Genomic DNA, 18,145 nt, shown 5'->3' with positions numbered 1-18,145 from the left:
CCATCATCATGGACCTTATCTTATCTCAATTTGATAAAATCTTTCTCATTTATGCATCTCCTCTACCTCATTTTTATTTCATTCCCAAGGGGCACGAATAATCTATCTGCAAATTGATTCTACTATCTATCTATTATTTGCTTCGCTTGGGGTAGATTCTTGATTTATCTATTTGCTCTTGGGCATATCCAATCTCATCATATCATATTAGTTCTGGTATTTTCTTATCTACCAATCTCTATTTTAGTGTTTAGTTTCAAACTAAGCATCAAAATCTTGATATATTTTCTAGTCCTCATTTAATTAGGTTCAACGTTAGTTATCTCTTTGTGCTTCATTCAATCAAGTTTAGAGTCAGATCTCTATCAACTATCTTGACATCATCATTCTTTGACTTAATCTATTCCCAGATCACTTACACATTAATCAAAGAGGGACAAATGTAATAACCCAAAAATAGTCTAGTAAACTATAAGCCCCATTTTCAAGATTTTAATCTCTATGGTAGATTATATCTTATGCTTAATCAATTTTGCATAGTTATTTAATCATGCGTCCTTGATCAAATCATCATTTTATTATTTATTCAGTTATAAAGTATGGTTTGACCACCTTATCCTAAGTCTGTATTTAATTAGAAGAACATGCTCCCTTTTGATAATATAAAACCCCCCTTTATCCTATGCATGCACATGCAAATGAAATTTCTTAATTTAAAAATAAAAGAAAAAGGCTTTCTGTCTATACTTTGAATGCACAACTTTTATGTGGGAGGAATCTCATTTACCTCTTAGTCTCCTCCACACATATTTTGCCTCTTAACCACATCCATTGATTTTTCCTCTTGAGAATATTGTGCACCAAAGTCAAAATGAGGATATTTCTCCACTATAGATTTTGCCTCTTAATCTCTCACCATCCGTTGTTCTTTAAAAGGAGGCTCTCTCTTCACTCTCTCACATCTCATGTTCATGCTATTGTTATGCTACCATTTTGCTTACTTTCATTCTTGAGCACTTGAACACTCACTTACACTTTGTTTACTGCATACTAGTTTACTTCATTTGCACCTTAGATTAGCATTTCTTTTATTGCAATTATTTTAGGTCACCTAGCTTAATTAGGAGGTATTGTAATATTGCTCTTGTTAGATTAGCTTTACTTTCCTTATTCGTTCATTGCATCTTAGTTTAGTTTTGCATTCTCACTCTTGCATGTACATACTCATTTGAAGATCTTGGATACTAGCATTCCTACTTTTATCTTTGAATCTTCCATTCTATGGCACATCTTGCAAGGGTCTCCTTTTTGAGGTTCACTTGAGAGGCACATTCATCTCTATTTTCTTATTTTCCTTTGTGATGGTATGATTTTTCACTTAGTTTTAGTTTGCGTTATCTTCTGAAAATAAGAAAGAAATTGTGTTTTAACTGCTTAGGGTTTCTAAAATTTTGTCACTCCTCGGGAAAAAACCCTAGAGCAATAGTCATACCTTATGTTTTGATGAATTATTCATAAGATGGTGTGCAAGTATGAAATAGGGATACACTAAAACTTTGGTTATATGTTTAAATTCTTCATATCCCTAAGTCCTTTAGAATTTTCATATATTATAAGTCATATCCCTAAGAATTTTAAGTTGTGATGTCATAAAACATTTCCAATCACAGCATCTCTCTATTTTGTACTCTAATTATTTTGGTAGCCACAAAGTCACAAAATAGTCATCAATAATGTTATCACAATGTTGTAGGTGTCATTGCTAGTTTTGAGTTAGGGTTGTGAATAAGAGAAAAAATGAAGATCACAGCTTGTATTTGGCTTAAGAGCTTTTAAGTTGTGACGTAGCGAAAGGTAACCATGGTAGTTAGAATTGCAAGCTATCGCAACGTTGCAAGCTATTAAGGTTAACATGGGGTAACAATAGCGAAGTGGAGATGGCTTATTATCATAGCTTCGTTGTGTAAGAGACAAGTTAAAGATTTAAGTTGTGAAGCTACAACAAGATAACAGTTAACTCCAAAGGGTTTTTGCAAAATCACAGGTAGCAAAGCAGATAATAGTTTTAAGTTGTGAAGTGGAGATAAATTAGTTTCACAACATCGTGACTTATGCTTCACTTAATATTTTTTAAGTTGCAAAGGTGCAAAAGGTAACCTGCGTAGTTGAGTTTAAGGATATCACTTCATTGTCTAAAGTTAAAGATGATCCAAGGTTAAGGTAGTGAAGCAGAGATATAGTCATCACACCATCGCAAGGTTTGATCATGAGTTAAAATATAAGGTCATGAAGCTATGAAACAATGTAACAATTAAATGAAGTAGCTATCACATCATCACATAGTTTAAATTTGTTGTGTTCCTGACAGTTTTGAAGTGGTGACGAGGTTAGAATGAAGGTTTTTGCAACATCACAGGTGATAAAAATATTAAGTCATAAACCATGGAGAAGTTGCAAGGCAGTTGGTTAAAAAAGTTTCGTAGGTTAAAGTGGTAGTTAAGAATGTAAGCAGGGATGTGGAGATAAGCGGTTTCACAACATCACAAGTGTTAAGCTATGGTCATTTTTTAAGGAAATGATGTTACAATGAGTTGACATGTAGCCGTTTTGTTGGATCACTGTAGTTAATGAAGTAAATGGTTAAAGTTTTGCGAAGCTGCGAAATGGTCAATTTTTATATGTTTGCTACTTCACTAGGTGTTCATTCGTAACTTGTTTTAATGTTGCAAAGACATGAACAGGGTTAGTGTACAATTATCGCTACATCTCTACAGTTAGTAAAGTGGAATGACAAATAGTTGTGATAGGGTGATAAAGAATTAAATGAAGTCTTTGCTACTTCACAAGTCCATGTGGTAAATAAGAGGATAGAGTTGCGAAGTGGAGAATGGTTTGAAGTGTGACATTGCATGGTTAACCTAATGGTTAGAGAATTCAATGGAGAAGTTGCAAAACAATTAGAATACCCCTTTTCGCATGGTCACAACCAAAAACAAAGAAAAGCAAGGAACTGCCAAGAAGTAGAGATAAAAGGTAATCTCCACTTCGCTACTTGTAGTTTTAAAAACATAAAACGAGGCTAAAATTGCATGTCTGAGCTAGAAAAAGGGAAATGAGATGGAAGTATGAATAGTGCAAAAGGTGAAGACAATGTAGCTTTTCAAGGACTGAAAGGATTTCAAGCATGCCAATTTAATGCCATTAATGCCATGCTCCAATTTACAGAAAATAGATAAAAAGTAGAAAGAATAAGGATTTTCATGATCAATTGTACAATGTTTGAAGTTTCATAATAGACTTCAAGTTGTAGAGCTAATTTTAGCTTACAGAATTTAGAATTGTTGATATACTTTGAAGTTATGATGCAAAAGGAAAAAGAATTGATTGCACAGGCAGAAATTGAGAAACCTAATTCAAAAAGAAAAAGCCCTAGCCATTTTGTAGATGAATGGCTACATGTTTTACCAAGGCCATCTAATCTGCAATATGTTGATGATCATGCATTTAGAGACCCATACAATTTTTGGAAAGATGTAGAGGTACCTAATAGGAATGAGAGTGAGCTCTTCTAGTATTTTTATAAGAGTAGGGTAGAAAAGCTTCCAATATCCAACCCTTGGACCAAGAATTTTGGAAAATTGAGCATGCTTGAGGTATTTGTTTATGTACATTTAGTGAAGGCATTGATAAAGTCATATAACCCTGTCAGCAAGTCATTCCACAGGAAGGACATGAGTATACTCTGCACTCTTGATAAAGAAACATTCATTAAGGCTTTTGACCTAGGAGGACCTATGCCATTTCCAATTGACATTGACAAATTCAATTAGAATTTTAGCAATCATAAGAAATTCTACATGGGTAGAACTATGCCTAGACATATCCCAATGTCAAAAAAGGAGAAAGAAGAAATGCCAAAGAATGTGGGAGACTTAATGCCTCTTGAATACTTCTAGAGATATCTCTAAAACATGGTGTTTGGATTGAATAAGGTTTTGGGATTAGATGGAACCATGAATGCTTCTAGTGCACATTACATCATGGCATTGAATATCCAAGACCCATACACAAATGTAGGGTATAATGATGTCACCTATATAGCCAATAGAATCCATGATGACATTGTTGCAGCACAAGAAGGAAGGTTGGAGAACTTCAAGTTCCATCACTACTCTCTAATCATGCACTTGATTTTTTGGATGAAAATATTTGCAAAGAAAGAATGATAAAATTCATAGATGCAATGAGTTTTGAGCAAGAAATAAAAAAGGCTGATCCATCCTTCAAGGGACTACTAGTCTAAGTTCAATAAATGCCTATGCAATGATGGACAAGGGTATGACAAAGATTATGCCCTTATTATAACACTATTTATTTCTATAATGATTTTGTATACCCTGTTTTGAATATGTTAGGGGCTATAATAGAAAGGATACCTAGGAGTGTTAGGAAATTGGTTAAGCCTAATACCTGTTATGATGAGGGAAAACAATTAGGGCATGACTGGGGAAGCATTTTTCTTTTTGAAGATTATTTAGTCATTAGGGTTTATGGATGCTCTCAACCACCCAACCTTCTCCCAAAATATGTTCCACAAAGATTAGGGATTGTAAAAGCCTTCTAGAAATCGATTTCATTGAGTAGAGAATGCTTAGGTAGGAATGTTAGGAAGGGCACATTTTTGTCTAGATGCTCTAAGATTGAAGATTTTGAGATAGGAAAAAATGCAATTGAGGAAATTGATACTTTCCTAAGAAATTATAAGTTTCCGACTGTCCCTGCTAGAATATATGACCCCTTCAGTGTGGTTAGGAATGCATTGAAACAGATGAGGGGATATAATTTGCCTCCAACTAAGGGTTTATGGGAAGATGATGTAATTGCAGATTTTTTGGATGAAAATATTTGCAGAGAAAGAATGATAAAATTCATAGATGTAATAAGAATGATAAAATTCATAGATGTAATGAGTTTTGAGCATGAAATTAAAAAGGCTGATCCATCCTTCAAGGGATTCTATCATGAGGTGGACTATTGGTCTAGGTTCAAAAAATACATTGAATTTTTTTATGAGATTACGTCTCAAGTTCTTGAAGAGATGAGAGTACATCCTAAATTTGCTAATCAGGATATTATTGTTGAAGTTAGTGATGATGAGGACCAACCAAAAAGCTTAGAATGGGCTCATCAACAAAGGAAGAAGCAAAAAATGGTCAGGATTCCACAAAAGGCCAGAGAAAAAGCCTTGCAGATTTTACCAAGGAATAATCAATATTTTGACAATGCAAGGAGAAGTTACTTGATGACTCAAGCCATTGAGGATGAGAAAAGGGCCAATAAATTGGAGCTTTAAGCTTAGATGATTGATGATAGAATCATCGAGGCAAATGAATTCATGAATGATGAGAATTTCATCAAGATAGAAGAATTCAAAAGTTTTTTGTTTAAGTTGAACAAAATAAACTATCATTGCAAATGAAGCCAAGTGACTATGATTAAATAGTAGCTGAGATGGCACATAAGCTACAAGAGTATGATCTTGCAAGTGAAACTGTCACTATAGAGGAGGCAAGAGAGTTGATATAGAGGAGTGACATGATTGTCTTCCTAGGTTGGGATATCAATTCCTCTTTCTTGTTAGCCCAAATGAGAAGGCAAGAAAGAACTATCTCATTTGAAGATGAGAATCAATAGGGGCAATTGAGAGGGTTTGGATATAACATTAATGCCCAAACCATAACAATATGGACTTTAGCTCCAGAAAACTAGAAGCCAACTCTCATGGAAATAAAAGAGTACCCTAGGGGAAATGTGATATTTTGGAATGTTCATTCCACTTCCAGCAATCAAATTTATGGATTGTTAAATTCAACATCACTATTAAGAAAGAAAAAGATTGATGTACTTGAAGAATAGTTAGAGGGAGCCTATGGGAGCTACATTAAGACTAGGAGGCACTATGAAGAGGAAATGAAGAAAACTTATGTTCTAGAACAAACATGTTTGGCTAGAAAATGAAATAGTAGCATTGAAAAAAATTGTCAAATCTACTACAAAGATTGAAGACAAAGGTGTACAAATAGAGGGCCATGCAACTAAAATAGGGGATATGGTGGACCGAGCCATGGCTACTAATGAGGAGGAATTGGAATCAAACAAAGAGATAGAAATCAAGACCATGAAGAATTTGTTGATTCACAAAATTAATTCCTTGAAATATGTTTCTCAGAATGTACGCAGTAACTATATTGTCTTGCAGGGGGTAGAGTAGCAATGTTTTGAGGCAATATCCTTATTGTCTCGCTTATTTACAACATGGGGCCCATACACCCAATTTTTTGAGAACCTTATACCCATATTGACACAAAAGAAGGATTTACCAAAAGTGGTAATCATTTCTATTAGAAAATTAATTAACAAGGCAAAGGAATTAAATGGTTTCTTTGTAGGCAAATTATAGTTAATTCAAAACAAGATGAAAATGAATACTGTAGGAACACCAAATTTTATGCCCAACATATTAGATGAAAGTGGAGCAATAAAGGAATGCCAAGAATGGTCATCCTCTTTTGATGACATTTTAAATCATTCTAGATTTATAACATATTGTAATGGTGGGGTAGACATTGTGGTGGTTTATGATTTGATTGATGTCCTACATAAACTAGAATTAGAAATGGGTAAACTAACCACAAAGGTTAAAGCCATCACATATGCCAAATGGACTAAGTGCCTCGAAGAGTTAAATGGGATTAGAGGTGCCACTTGGCCAGATGTAGAAACATGCATAACTATTTGGGAGATCATACCTAACGTAAAGGCCTTACCATTCGGGGAAAGTGATTAAGTAATTAAAATCACAACCAAAAGGCAGAAGAGACAAAGTGAAGAAAAAGGAAATGAACGTGACAGGTTGTTAAAGGACAAACAAATTCATGTTGTAGACACCTAAAGAAAGTGCCACTTCCCAGTTTCAAAACTACTTTCCTAGTTTTGTCTAAAGACAAAGAATGTTTGTTAAAATAAACATGTAAAAAATATCTTTGTATTTATTTTTTAATCAAATTTTGACAAGTTTCCTCCCATCTTAAGCTTGTTGCAATCCTTGTTTATAAAAGGATTTCCAAGATGTGGAGTGAGGGTCTGTGTCCTATATAATTTTCTAGAAGTCTATACTATTTGCAGTCATTCCAGTATTCTATGTCAATTGTATGTTGTTTCAAATTTGCACTCTAAGAATCTAATGAATATTGAATGAGAGAATTTGTCATGTTCTAAGTTATCTTTTGAGTCATACACCAGTAATGTACTATTTTCAAGGAATATTAATACAAAGAGGGAGTTCTGAATATCTGTGTCTTTGATTTCTATCTCCATTTTCATGTACTTGTTATTTTGAGATTGAATGAGCAAAGTTATTTTAATTTAATGTAGCTGGGATAGGTTGTATGTCAATTTATTATTGTTTTTAATTCAAGGAATTAAGTAAATGCTTCCATAAATTGATAGGGTTTCTAAGTATATGGGACAAATTTTATAAGAATGGGATTTAGGGTTAACAACTGACAAATTTTATTGCAAGTTAATTAAAATAGGTCAAGATATATTGATATGACTCTATGTAGCAATGAATAAGGCACTGGTCATTAATTCAGATGCAAATTGATACTGTCATTTGGTTGCACAATATACATAAAAATCTAAATCAATTATTTAATTTTAGTAATAGAGAGCTATATTGCTAGTCATTCACTTATTTGTAATAGCTTTCCTTTGAGTTATAGTTAGCTGTTGTAAACCAAGGAGTTTATTACAATTTCAAGAAGATTGTTGACCATTTTTCTACTATAAGGGATATATATAAGATGAAAGAATATTAGTGAGTAAGTAATGAAGAGAAGAATCAAAGAATAAGCTATATAATCCCTAGGTGCGCCCGCCTTGGCCCTGCAGAGCCTAAAGAGTAGAAAGCCCTTGAATGCTTTGTTAAAGTTGGTCAGATTTGGTGAGTTCATGTTGAATATGGGAAATAGCTGACCCCTAAGCATCCATCTTCATTTTGTATCCTGGTACTAGTTGTTGGAACCTGTAGTTTTAAAATATCAACACTTTGCATGTCATATATAGGAAGCTCTAAGTCACCATTCAAGGTTCCTAATCAATGAAATCACTTGGATATAATGTCTTGATGAAACCCTTGGCATACAAACCTTACTTGATGAAACCCTTATTAGGAAGAGTTCTATAATGTTAAATGTTTTTGATGTTGAGTCTTCAATGAGAAAAGTAGAAAATCTCCACAAATACCAAATCAAGGAACCATGGATGTAGATGCACACACAAAGGAAGAAGAAGAAGAACATTAACATGTATATATACTCCCTTGATGACCAACACAATGTTAGATCTTGAAGAGGACATGCTCATAATGAATCCTTGAATCTTGAGAAATGCATGAGAATGCTTTGAAAACTTAACGAGTGCCTTGAGTACGCTAGCTTGATGTCCTTCGTGCGGATATGTTGTTCTTTGTCTTGAAAATGAAGTGCCCAAGCTTCCTTATATTCTAGCTTTTGGGATTGAAAACAAAGCAAGTTGACTAGAGCACAACATTTAACAATTTAAACACCTAAGACATAGCTGGCCGAGACTTAAAAGTGCTAGGGTATAGGTCAACTTATACTTGGATTATCTTGAGGAGAGATTATTCTAGGGTATTGGGGATGGTGCAAGAAGATTCAAAAAAAAAAAAAAAAGAAAGGAAGAAAGGAAGAAAGGAAATGAGTTGTTTAGTGTAAATGCATGATGGGTGCTTTTATTTAAGATGATACACTCGTAAGTGTTTCATTGTTTATCGCACCTTGATTAGTCCCCTGAATACACACACACACACACACACAATTATATATATTTTTCCTCCTTGTATTACATGAAATTAAAGTGTCATTATTAATTTTCTTTTCTATAATGATGATGACTTCATTTTTAATAGAATGAATATATTGGATGTCTTCATATGTTAGTACATACTTTCAAGTCATAGCAAAATTGTGTTTAATATACTTAAATTAAAATATTAAAATAATTTTAATTTGAAAAGAGATAATAAATAACTAAAATATCACCTCACATTTATAAACTTAAAAAATAAAATTAACTAACTGTAAAATTTAAATAATAAAATAATATATAATAAATAGACATAAACAAATATACTAATGAAATAAAAATAATAAATATCTAAAATATGTGTAAACAAATTTAAAAACTTAAGCACAAAGACTCCAAATATTACTTCAAAGTCACATGTGCCACATAGAGGCATGTACTTAGAAAATGTCATTAAATGTGTTAAAATGTCATTAAAGTTGGAAGAAAGAAAAGGTTTGTGGTGTTACAAATAGTTAATTAATGTCAATTGGCATTCTACAATGGTTGACTAGGATGGTGTAGTGTGTTAATGTCAACTTTTATCTTTTTAGGTTAAATTTGACAATCATCTACACGTCAATTTTTTTAATTTAATTATAAACATAATATACTTTTGAAAATAATTTAATAAACACCACAATATCAATTTTCTTTAGGAAATATAAGTAATTTTGGGTGTTGTACATTAAATTTTAATCATTTTGTAGTAGATCTCTATTGACATTCCTTTAGATAGATATATATATATATATATGTACTACTTAGTTTTATAAATAGTTATTAAAGGGTGGAGTGGGATGTGTGAGTGTGTTGTCAAAGTTTTAAATTTAATTATAAAGAGAATAAAGAGAATATAGTTTTAAAATAGTTAATAAACATCACATAAAATATTTGTTAAACTTATAATTTCGAGTTTTTTTTGAGAGATCAGTTTTTAAAATTAAATTTTAATCATTTTGTAGTGGAATATAGAGCTTCTAACATGACAACTTTAGAAATATTAAAATGAGATAAAAATACTGGATTATTATTGATTGATATGACAAAACTAATTGACTAATAATACAAAATGAATACAATAATAGTACTCTAAATAAACAAGTGCCACATAATGGCTTGTATTTGCCATAAGTTGTAATCAATAGAAATATAATATAGGTAATAAATAAAATAAAGTATGAAAATGGATGAATTAGTGTGTGGAATATAGTTTGTAAAAAAAATACACTTAGAATTATAAAACTCAAAATATATCCAAATACAATAAAGTACAATAAATGAGTACAATAATTAAAACTCTTTTAGAGATTAGTTTTTTAAATTAAATTTTAATCATTTTGTAGTGAGATAAAAATACTAGATTATAATTGATTGATATGGCAAAGCTAATTCACTGATATTACAAAATGAATACAATAATACTCTAAACTAAGCCATTTTAACAAACAAGTACAATAATTAAACACTCTTTCATTGATTATAATCTAAAATATTATTTAAAAAATTCACATTAAAAATCTAAGTCTCAAACAATTTATTCACTCTACCAAACTAATCCATTTGAACAAAAAACAACAATTTCAGGAGTATAAATACCTACCCTTCCAACAAATACATATTTTTCCCACAATTAAAATCCAACGAGGCATGAGAAGACTTAGAACTCCAGCCCCGAAACCTACTATGGAAGTTTACCAGGTGGCACAATTTCATCCGTACACCAAATTGAGTAGGGATTTATCCATCGCAGTGTGGATATATCCTATTGGCTCGACCTATCATTATACGCAATGAGTAACCTTTTGTAACTTGCAACAAATACTTCAGTTTTAGTAAAGCTAAAGGGATTCTGGTAAACACTGTTTGATTTTTTACCCTCACTGTATTGCAATCCAACTTTACCCGCCTTTTGGATGGTATGAATGCAGGCCAGCAAATATAGCGGTAATTTCTCAAACGAGGGAAAGGAAAATGTAGCCAATGGAAGGGAAAAGTCTACTACAAATCTGAAAGGGGAATGATATAAATTCATCCGCCGTCCCCATTCTTTTTGAGGCTTCGATATGATTTGTCAAGAGTTTATGGCAATAACGTGTGTTTTTTTCAGGAATTTATGAAGTGGATGTGTATTTTTCCGATGTTTGTAAAGTGGCTGTGGATTTTCCGAAGATTTAATGAAGTGGGCGTGTACTGTCAAACTGTTTTATGAAGTGTATGTGATTGATCGCAAGATTTTATGAAGTGGGTGTGAATTTTCTGAACACTATATGAAATGGGTGTGAATTTTACTAAGATTTTATGAAGTGGTTATATTGGTACAGTGGGCGGCCTTTATATCGGGGGATTCTGGTTAGTATGTTGAGGTTTTAAGAGGTGCTATGCAATGTTAAAATCGCCGGGTTTAATGTATGGGGGTATGCCGGTATTGCACTGTGGTAAAAAAAGAGAAGCGGCATTTACCATTACATCGTCCATATCTCCTGTAAGGTATGTGGAATGAAACAATTGTACTTGCCTTTATCTGAGGTCTTAATTGATGTACTGGATTTAAATGAAATTTCAATATCTGATGGAATTATTCCGTTCTATATTTTTCTGAAGCTAGCCCTAATTCAAAACTTTGTGGTTTTGTATGTCTATTTAATGCTTCTTGCTTTTTTGTTACTGTTTTTTTTCTGATAAAAAAAATTGTGGGTCATTTCTATGTATTCAGAAGCAAATTGCTGCGGACACACAGATCTTACATAATGGAAGAGCCTGTTTGATTAGTGTGTTTATTTGGAACTGTTAAAGACGCATATTTTATTGCATATATTTATTCAGTTGGCCATTCTTTCAGAAGATTTTCAAAATTACATTCTGTGGTCAAAAAAATTTCTCGTCCCACAACTTGCTCTCAATAGAGAGAAAGTTTTAATGTTACTTGTAACAAAAATCTACAGTGCAAAGTAAATTTGTCAAATTATATTAAATTTTTTAGTCTACAGTAGTTTTGTGTATAATCTGCCATAATTCTTTGCCTGTATGAAAATCTCGATTCTCAAAAGTTTTCCTTGCTGTCAAATTAAGTGAGGAAACGGGGAACTGTGATTCTGAGATTTTAATGGATCATATTATAAGATTTAAACAAAGGCTACACTCAGATGTACTTTTTAGTGTGGTGGTAGGTATGAACGTCAATTCACAATATGGAATAATGATTACCACAAGAATGAGAGAATGTATTATTGCAAGATAACATTATTAATCAGCGTTTGGCTCTTGTTAGTGTGGGGTGCATCAAATCTTAGAGTTTTGGACCTTGAATTGTCCCCTTTTGAACCAGAACACATGCTTGAAAGTGCGAGTGCCTAATTTCTTGTATTAGTTGTTAGGGAGGTGATTTATATTTTGAAAGTACTGTATTTTCTCTTTTGTAAATCCCATCCTGCATCTGACATTCATTTGCTTTCTAAGGTGACTACATCGAGATATTATGCAGTAATGATTATCTAAGCCCTCTGTGAGACTCAGTGATCAGGGCCTTTGCATTCTAATGAAGTGACGGAAGCTTGAATTGATGTCTTGCAGTGGTCATTTGTGTTTGCTGGTTGCAAACTGAGCTAGCTGTTGTGATCTTAAGTTTTGAGAATCCACTAGGTAACTTACATTTTGAGGATGCACAGTCATTCAGAGTGGAGATTGGATTTTCATTTTCATGAGGATCCTGAACCTATTGTAGTCGCTTTAATGCTGGATGGTGTATTGAGAGCTCTAAGTGATTTCCGTTGTTAAATGATAAGAGTGTGTGACCAGACCTAACCATTATACTAGCTTGAAATTTAGTTATGCATCTTGCTCATAACAACTTAATGCAAACTGACTAGGGTTTGGACCTGGGTTTCTTCCTGGCAACATCTGCTTTAGGCTAACTTAATATGTTATATTGTTCTAATGAATTAATGTTTTAAATTTATTATATACTTGTTTTTAATGTTAATTTCACTTAATCTTAGCTTTACCAGTATTTATGTTGTCACAGGCAGAAGATCTCAAGAAAGCGGACATGGAAATGTGCTAGTATACGTTGCAGCAACAGTGCTCCTGGGGTTCAGGACTCAACAACACACCAGGTTGACACCACAGGATTATCAGATCTTTCATTTGACAGATTGCAGCCCACAGATCAAGACTGTAAGACCCGTTATAGAAAAGTTTTTGGCAATTTTGTGGCTCGAGAAGCGATCTTGGATGAAGAGTATTGGGTCAGTTCTAAACTTTGCAAAAAGCTGTTGCTTTCTCTCAATGATTTGGCATTTTCAGAATGATTTATTTGTGGCTGGCCTTATGTTAAATGGTAGACAGCAGCATGGTTGCGTGCAGAAAGTCACTGGGAGGACCAGCGACATCTTCGGTTTGTTTTATCCATCATCTTTTAGCAATTTTATATTTTCTATTCTTGTTCATTTTACACTGATGTAAACTGTAATAGAAGGTTATAATATAGATTTTGATATTGGAGCATTTGATTTCTTGCCAGATAGATAATTTAATCTCTGTCATATAAAATACTAAGATTTGTCATCTTATCTTTCTTGGCAGGCATGCTGACAACCACAAGAGAAAATTTGCAGAACAGGTTGGTGTTTTTATATATCAAAGCTTTTTGGCTTTCAAATCATATAACATATAAAATTCCCGCCCTTTATTCAATATAATAAACCTTCGTGAACATAAGTTGTCATGAAAGATCTGATTATTCATTATGACGATATGCATCGTTTAACAACATGAAGGCCAATTGCTATTAATTTTGATGATTCAAAGTTTTGCTATTAGTATTCTGGATTCCCTTGTTCGCTTATACATAAATGTATGCCACACTGACTTGCGTGGGGTCTTTCAGGTGGAACTGTTATGTTTCTTTATTCTTTAGATTCACTTCTTAATGAATGGTGAATTCTGCAACTGTAATGGAAATCCTTATGCCAAATGAAGATGAAAAGTACAAAACCCCAGTTTTCTGTGTTCTCTGATACGTCATGTGGGTCCAGAATTAATCATGTTTATCTCCTGAAATGCAATGTTTGTAGGCTGAATCTTTCATATCTTTCCTTGACGTGAGTATGCTTTAATACAAAACCATATGCAATAATCAAAGTATTATGCATACTCTAATTCATTGTATGCTTTCAATACATTTTGGTCTTCAAGTTGGAGAATCTGTCTGGTTAGAAGCTTTTGATTATTTGAAATTCAGGTTGGACTGCTTCTACACTTCAATGCTAATCTGAGACATAGAGATGTATGTACAAAAGATCACATTTATTGTTTAACTACATGTTGACAGTTCCAAGATGCTTGTCTACTAAAGACACCAGTAAACTTGTGTGATAGTGATAAGCTTAAGGGCTTTATAATGAGTGGTCATAAGGTACCACACTTGCTGAAGGTTTTGCAAATGGTGCTGCCAGTAAAGTGGGCTTAAACTTGGAGGAAACTCCATATGGCTGAGCACACTTGAGCTAGAGTATTAAGATGGGTGACCTCCCAAGAAGTCCCAATACTTCAACTCTATGAGCACCACCTAGATGCAATGAGTGGTAAGTGTTCCATTCGTTCTCATGAGAGATGGGTTCTCGTGGACCACTGCTCATGAAATATGGGTCAATGAGTTTGAATAAAAAAACTACACTGTTGAATCCTGTTAACAATATCAGAGTTTGACTTTCTATGGAAAATATATCGTATTTGTTAATGGATGAGCTTAAGGGGCTTAAAAATGAATGGTTCGCAAGGTACCACACTTACTAAAGGTTTTGCAAATGAGTTTGCAAGTAAAGTGATCTTAACCTTGTAGGAAATTTTTTGGTTAGGTGCACTTGAGCTGGAAGGGTGACCTCCTAGGAAGTCCGATGCTTCACCTCTGTGAGCATTATTTAGATGCAATAAGTACAAAGTGTTCCATTTATTCTCATGAGAGATCAGTTTGTCTGAACCAACACTCATGAAATATGGGTCAATGAGTTTGACTCGTAGAAACTGAATCATGATAGCAATATCACAACTTGTATTGGCTTTGCTGCCTGATAATTAATGCTTGATGGAGTTAGTGAGCACAGATTAGGTTAGTTTAGTTTCAGAAGCATGTAAGAGATTTTTTCTTTTCAGCTCTAGGCTCCCATTTGAAAACTTGATGTTAAAGGATAGGTGATTGGTAATATCATATGATGTTATAAAGATAGTCATTATGTTTCAAAAAGAGGAATCAACGCGTTTATGTAATGTGCTGGTTACTGTTGTTGGAGTATCAAGGACATTATCTAACTAATTATGTAATTAGGTCCTTTATTACTTTATTCACTTAAGCTAAACTGGGTGTTTTCTATCTTTTATTATCCATTGAACTTTATTTAGCACATGATGTGGTCACTCGTCAAGCTCTCTATCAATCTTTCTCAAAGTCAAGGGTTTGATCGTTCTGCTTTTATAAGCATTCTTTGTATTCACTGTAATTTATTCAATTTCATTACAGGTTAATCTCAATATCAGATTCCTTTTTGCATCAATCTCTCCCAAGGTTGCATAGCATCAATCGTGGTCTTTTCTCTTCAGATGTGATAGGTGTTTTTTCTCTTCAGATGTGATAGGTGTTTTGCTTGCAGCTGATTCTTGGGCTCGTGGGGCTGAGAAATAACTCCAACAACTGCAGCCCCACACAATTGACAAATTTGCAAATTCTGATGTTTTTGAAAAACTTTTCCTTCTGGAAACGGCCAGAGTTTGAAAACAGCCTGAAATTCCTCTAGATTTAATTAAAACCAGTCTGAAGGGTTATTATTGTAGTATGCCACATTTCTTTTCTTACCTATTAACTGCACCTGAAAATGTATATTTATAATCAATCTCTGATGATGCATTATGGTCATCATCACAGCAATGATTCTGGTATACCCACTTTTCTGCATGCTTCTAATCGATGTGCAGATAGAAGTTTCATTTTAAATGTGATTTTTCTGTTTGATGACATGTCTTGTTTATGGAACATGAATGGAAATAAAAGATTATCTACTGTACTTGAGTGACTGCTATTAAGCTCAAGAGAATGCAAGCTTGTTTACCAATTTAGATTGTATTATTTTCACCATATTGGATGTGCATGGCCTGATGGCAATTTGTTCTTGACAGGAGTTTAATGCCCTGAAGCGACGGTGCTTTGGAAGGGATGGTCACTACCTCAAATGTTTTTGTATTGTTGCTGTAAGGACTAGCACTACTTATAATGTGTTAAAATCATTTTCAGTTTCTTGTAATACTTGTGTATTTGTCTTCAAATGTATATTATTGACTGGAATAAAGTTTCGAAAGAACACACATTTGCACAAACACGTGCATGTATAGTATGTATATAGAGGAGAATATTTGGACTGGTGGTTTGGTTGGTTGGCTCCAATTTACAGTTTACTTTTGACACTGTTTCTGCACTTTTCGCAGGTTAAGAAGGAAGTTAAAAATAAAAGACGTATTGTTTTGAACAGTGTAGTAGGGACACTTGATTTAAGCATCAGACAATTCTTGCAAGGAGAAACTTTCCCTGGGGTTAGTGCATGATATAAAATACCAAGTTTGGATTCTCAAGATGGTTGAAGGTTTGCTTTCTATTGACATTGCGAGTATTGAAGGTTCTATTCTTTTTGACTTACACCTTAAGCATTTTGTGAATGCAAATCAGGAACATGCAGGAGCCTCCATATACATGAGTGGTAGTAAATCTGGATGTTCTCATCGCTATGGCTATGTAGCCAATGTATGTGTTGCAAAGTTTGCACGCAGACAAGGGATAGGAAGTAACATGTTGCAACTGGCTATTGAAATTGCTAAATCTTGTGGTAGATAATTTCATTCTCTCTTTGCATTCAGGGTTCTGTTGATGCCTACTAGAAATAACCTTGTTGGGCATCTGGATTGATTTAATCCTTTTCTCAATTTTACCTTTTTACAGGACTTAAAGATGTTTTTGTTCATGTAAATATGAATAATAAGATTGCTCAACAACTGTATGGAAATATTGGCTTCAAGGTTTGCGCTATCTAATTATATTTTGATTCTGCAGCTATACATTTATCTCTTCATTGAGCATATTAGTGATGCATGTTAATTTTGTGTATAGGCCGTTGAAGCTGCAACAGCCAACTCCTTAGGAGAGCAGAAACAACTAATCCTGCTTGAACATCAAATCTAAGTTGACTATTGGATTGTATTGTCCATCTGTATTTTTTGGGATTTCCCATCTTCAATATTTTTCAGAAAAATCCATTTATCTGCCATATCAAGAATTATAAGGTCGAGAGAGGCAGAAAGTGACTCACTGTATCTTCTCTCTTTAGAATTTATCAAAATGTTGATTTCTATGTGATGCTTATCTCTTCCTCACTATTGCTTTTCCCAGTGCAGTTGATGTTCTGTGCGAAAGAAAACTAATTCTCTAATTTACTGAGCATGCAATTCGTCTCTAGAATAAGCTTGTCTGCGCAAAAAAAGTTGGTGCTTATACAGCAAGAGTGAAAGACTGGAGCATTTAAGATGTTAGCTGGCCTTGTTGGTTCTTGCATGTTCATATTTTTTAAATCCTCAGTTTGGACTGAATTTTTTGTTGTACTGAACCTGGTATTGGTGTACAGACCAGTAGCCTTGGCTTAGATGTATATAGAAAAATGCCTACCAAAAACAAATCAAATCATAGAATATCTCATTCTATGTTATCTAGTTAACTGTTGGATACACTTGGAGGTTGTAACATCATCATTTTTTACTGCTGTAATCAATTTTTATCAGAATTTCTGTTGTTTATGCATTTTTAAGTTCTAAATGTTTGCAATGAAGTCTCCTATCATCAGTAGTGAAATTTGCAACTCATTTTGACCTTGAATGCATGGCACCCTGCAATGTGGTTTAGCAGTTTTGTCTGAGAGTTGTTATTTGCTTGAAATATATCACAGTGCACATCAGCACAATACCAGTTCTTATGGTATGATTAAAAATTGAAGCAAACACGCGGGCAAAATAATAAGATGACATTAAGGATCAACATATGCTAATTTAATCAAAGGGGAATAAAGTCTGTTGTTCCTATAGTCATTTGCATTTTTGACTGACCTTTTATTATTCTTTCCATACAACAAGAGAGCCATTGAATAAAATGCAAACGAATTGCATAATGAAGGTTTCTATTAAA

At 33.5% G+C, this 18,145-nt stretch overlaps 1 protein-coding gene across 2 annotated transcripts; it reads left to right on the top strand.

Moving 5' to 3' along the window:
• Positions 1 to 10,983: 10,983 nt before the first annotated feature.
• Positions 10,984 to 17,764, top strand: LOC149542247 (Acyl-CoA N-acyltransferases (NAT) superfamily protein). Of its 2 annotated transcripts, XR_016355444.1 has the most exons (10): positions 10,984 to 11,418; positions 12,953 to 13,175; positions 13,272 to 13,324; positions 13,513 to 13,549; positions 16,099 to 16,170; positions 16,405 to 16,509; positions 16,643 to 16,799; positions 16,913 to 16,989; positions 17,081 to 17,253; positions 17,365 to 17,764. XR_016355444.1 is itself a non-coding variant. In XM_089797248.1 (9 exons), exons 1-9 carry the CDS (start codon positions 11,315 to 11,317, stop codon positions 17,150 to 17,152), a joined length of 900 nt encoding a protein of 299 aa, XP_089653374.1. In that variant the 5' UTR covers positions 10,984 to 11,314; the 3' UTR covers positions 17,153 to 17,764. The 2 variants fall into 2 exon arrangements, 1 of the variants encoding a protein (XP_089653374.1); XM_089797248.1 differs by having other exon boundaries at positions 17,081 to 17,764.
• The last annotated feature ends 381 nt before the right edge of the window (positions 17,765 to 18,145 follow it).

Source organism: Cupressus sempervirens, chromosome 8, assembly GCF_028749045.1.
Source record: "Cupressus sempervirens isolate cs-2001-9-10 chromosome 8, ASM2874904v1, whole genome shotgun sequence".
NCBI classification, from domain to species: Eukaryota; Viridiplantae; Streptophyta; class Pinopsida; order Cupressales; family Cupressaceae; genus Cupressus; species Cupressus sempervirens.
Note: the sequence above shows the minus strand (reverse complement) of the source record. Positions and strands in the feature narration are given on the sequence as shown.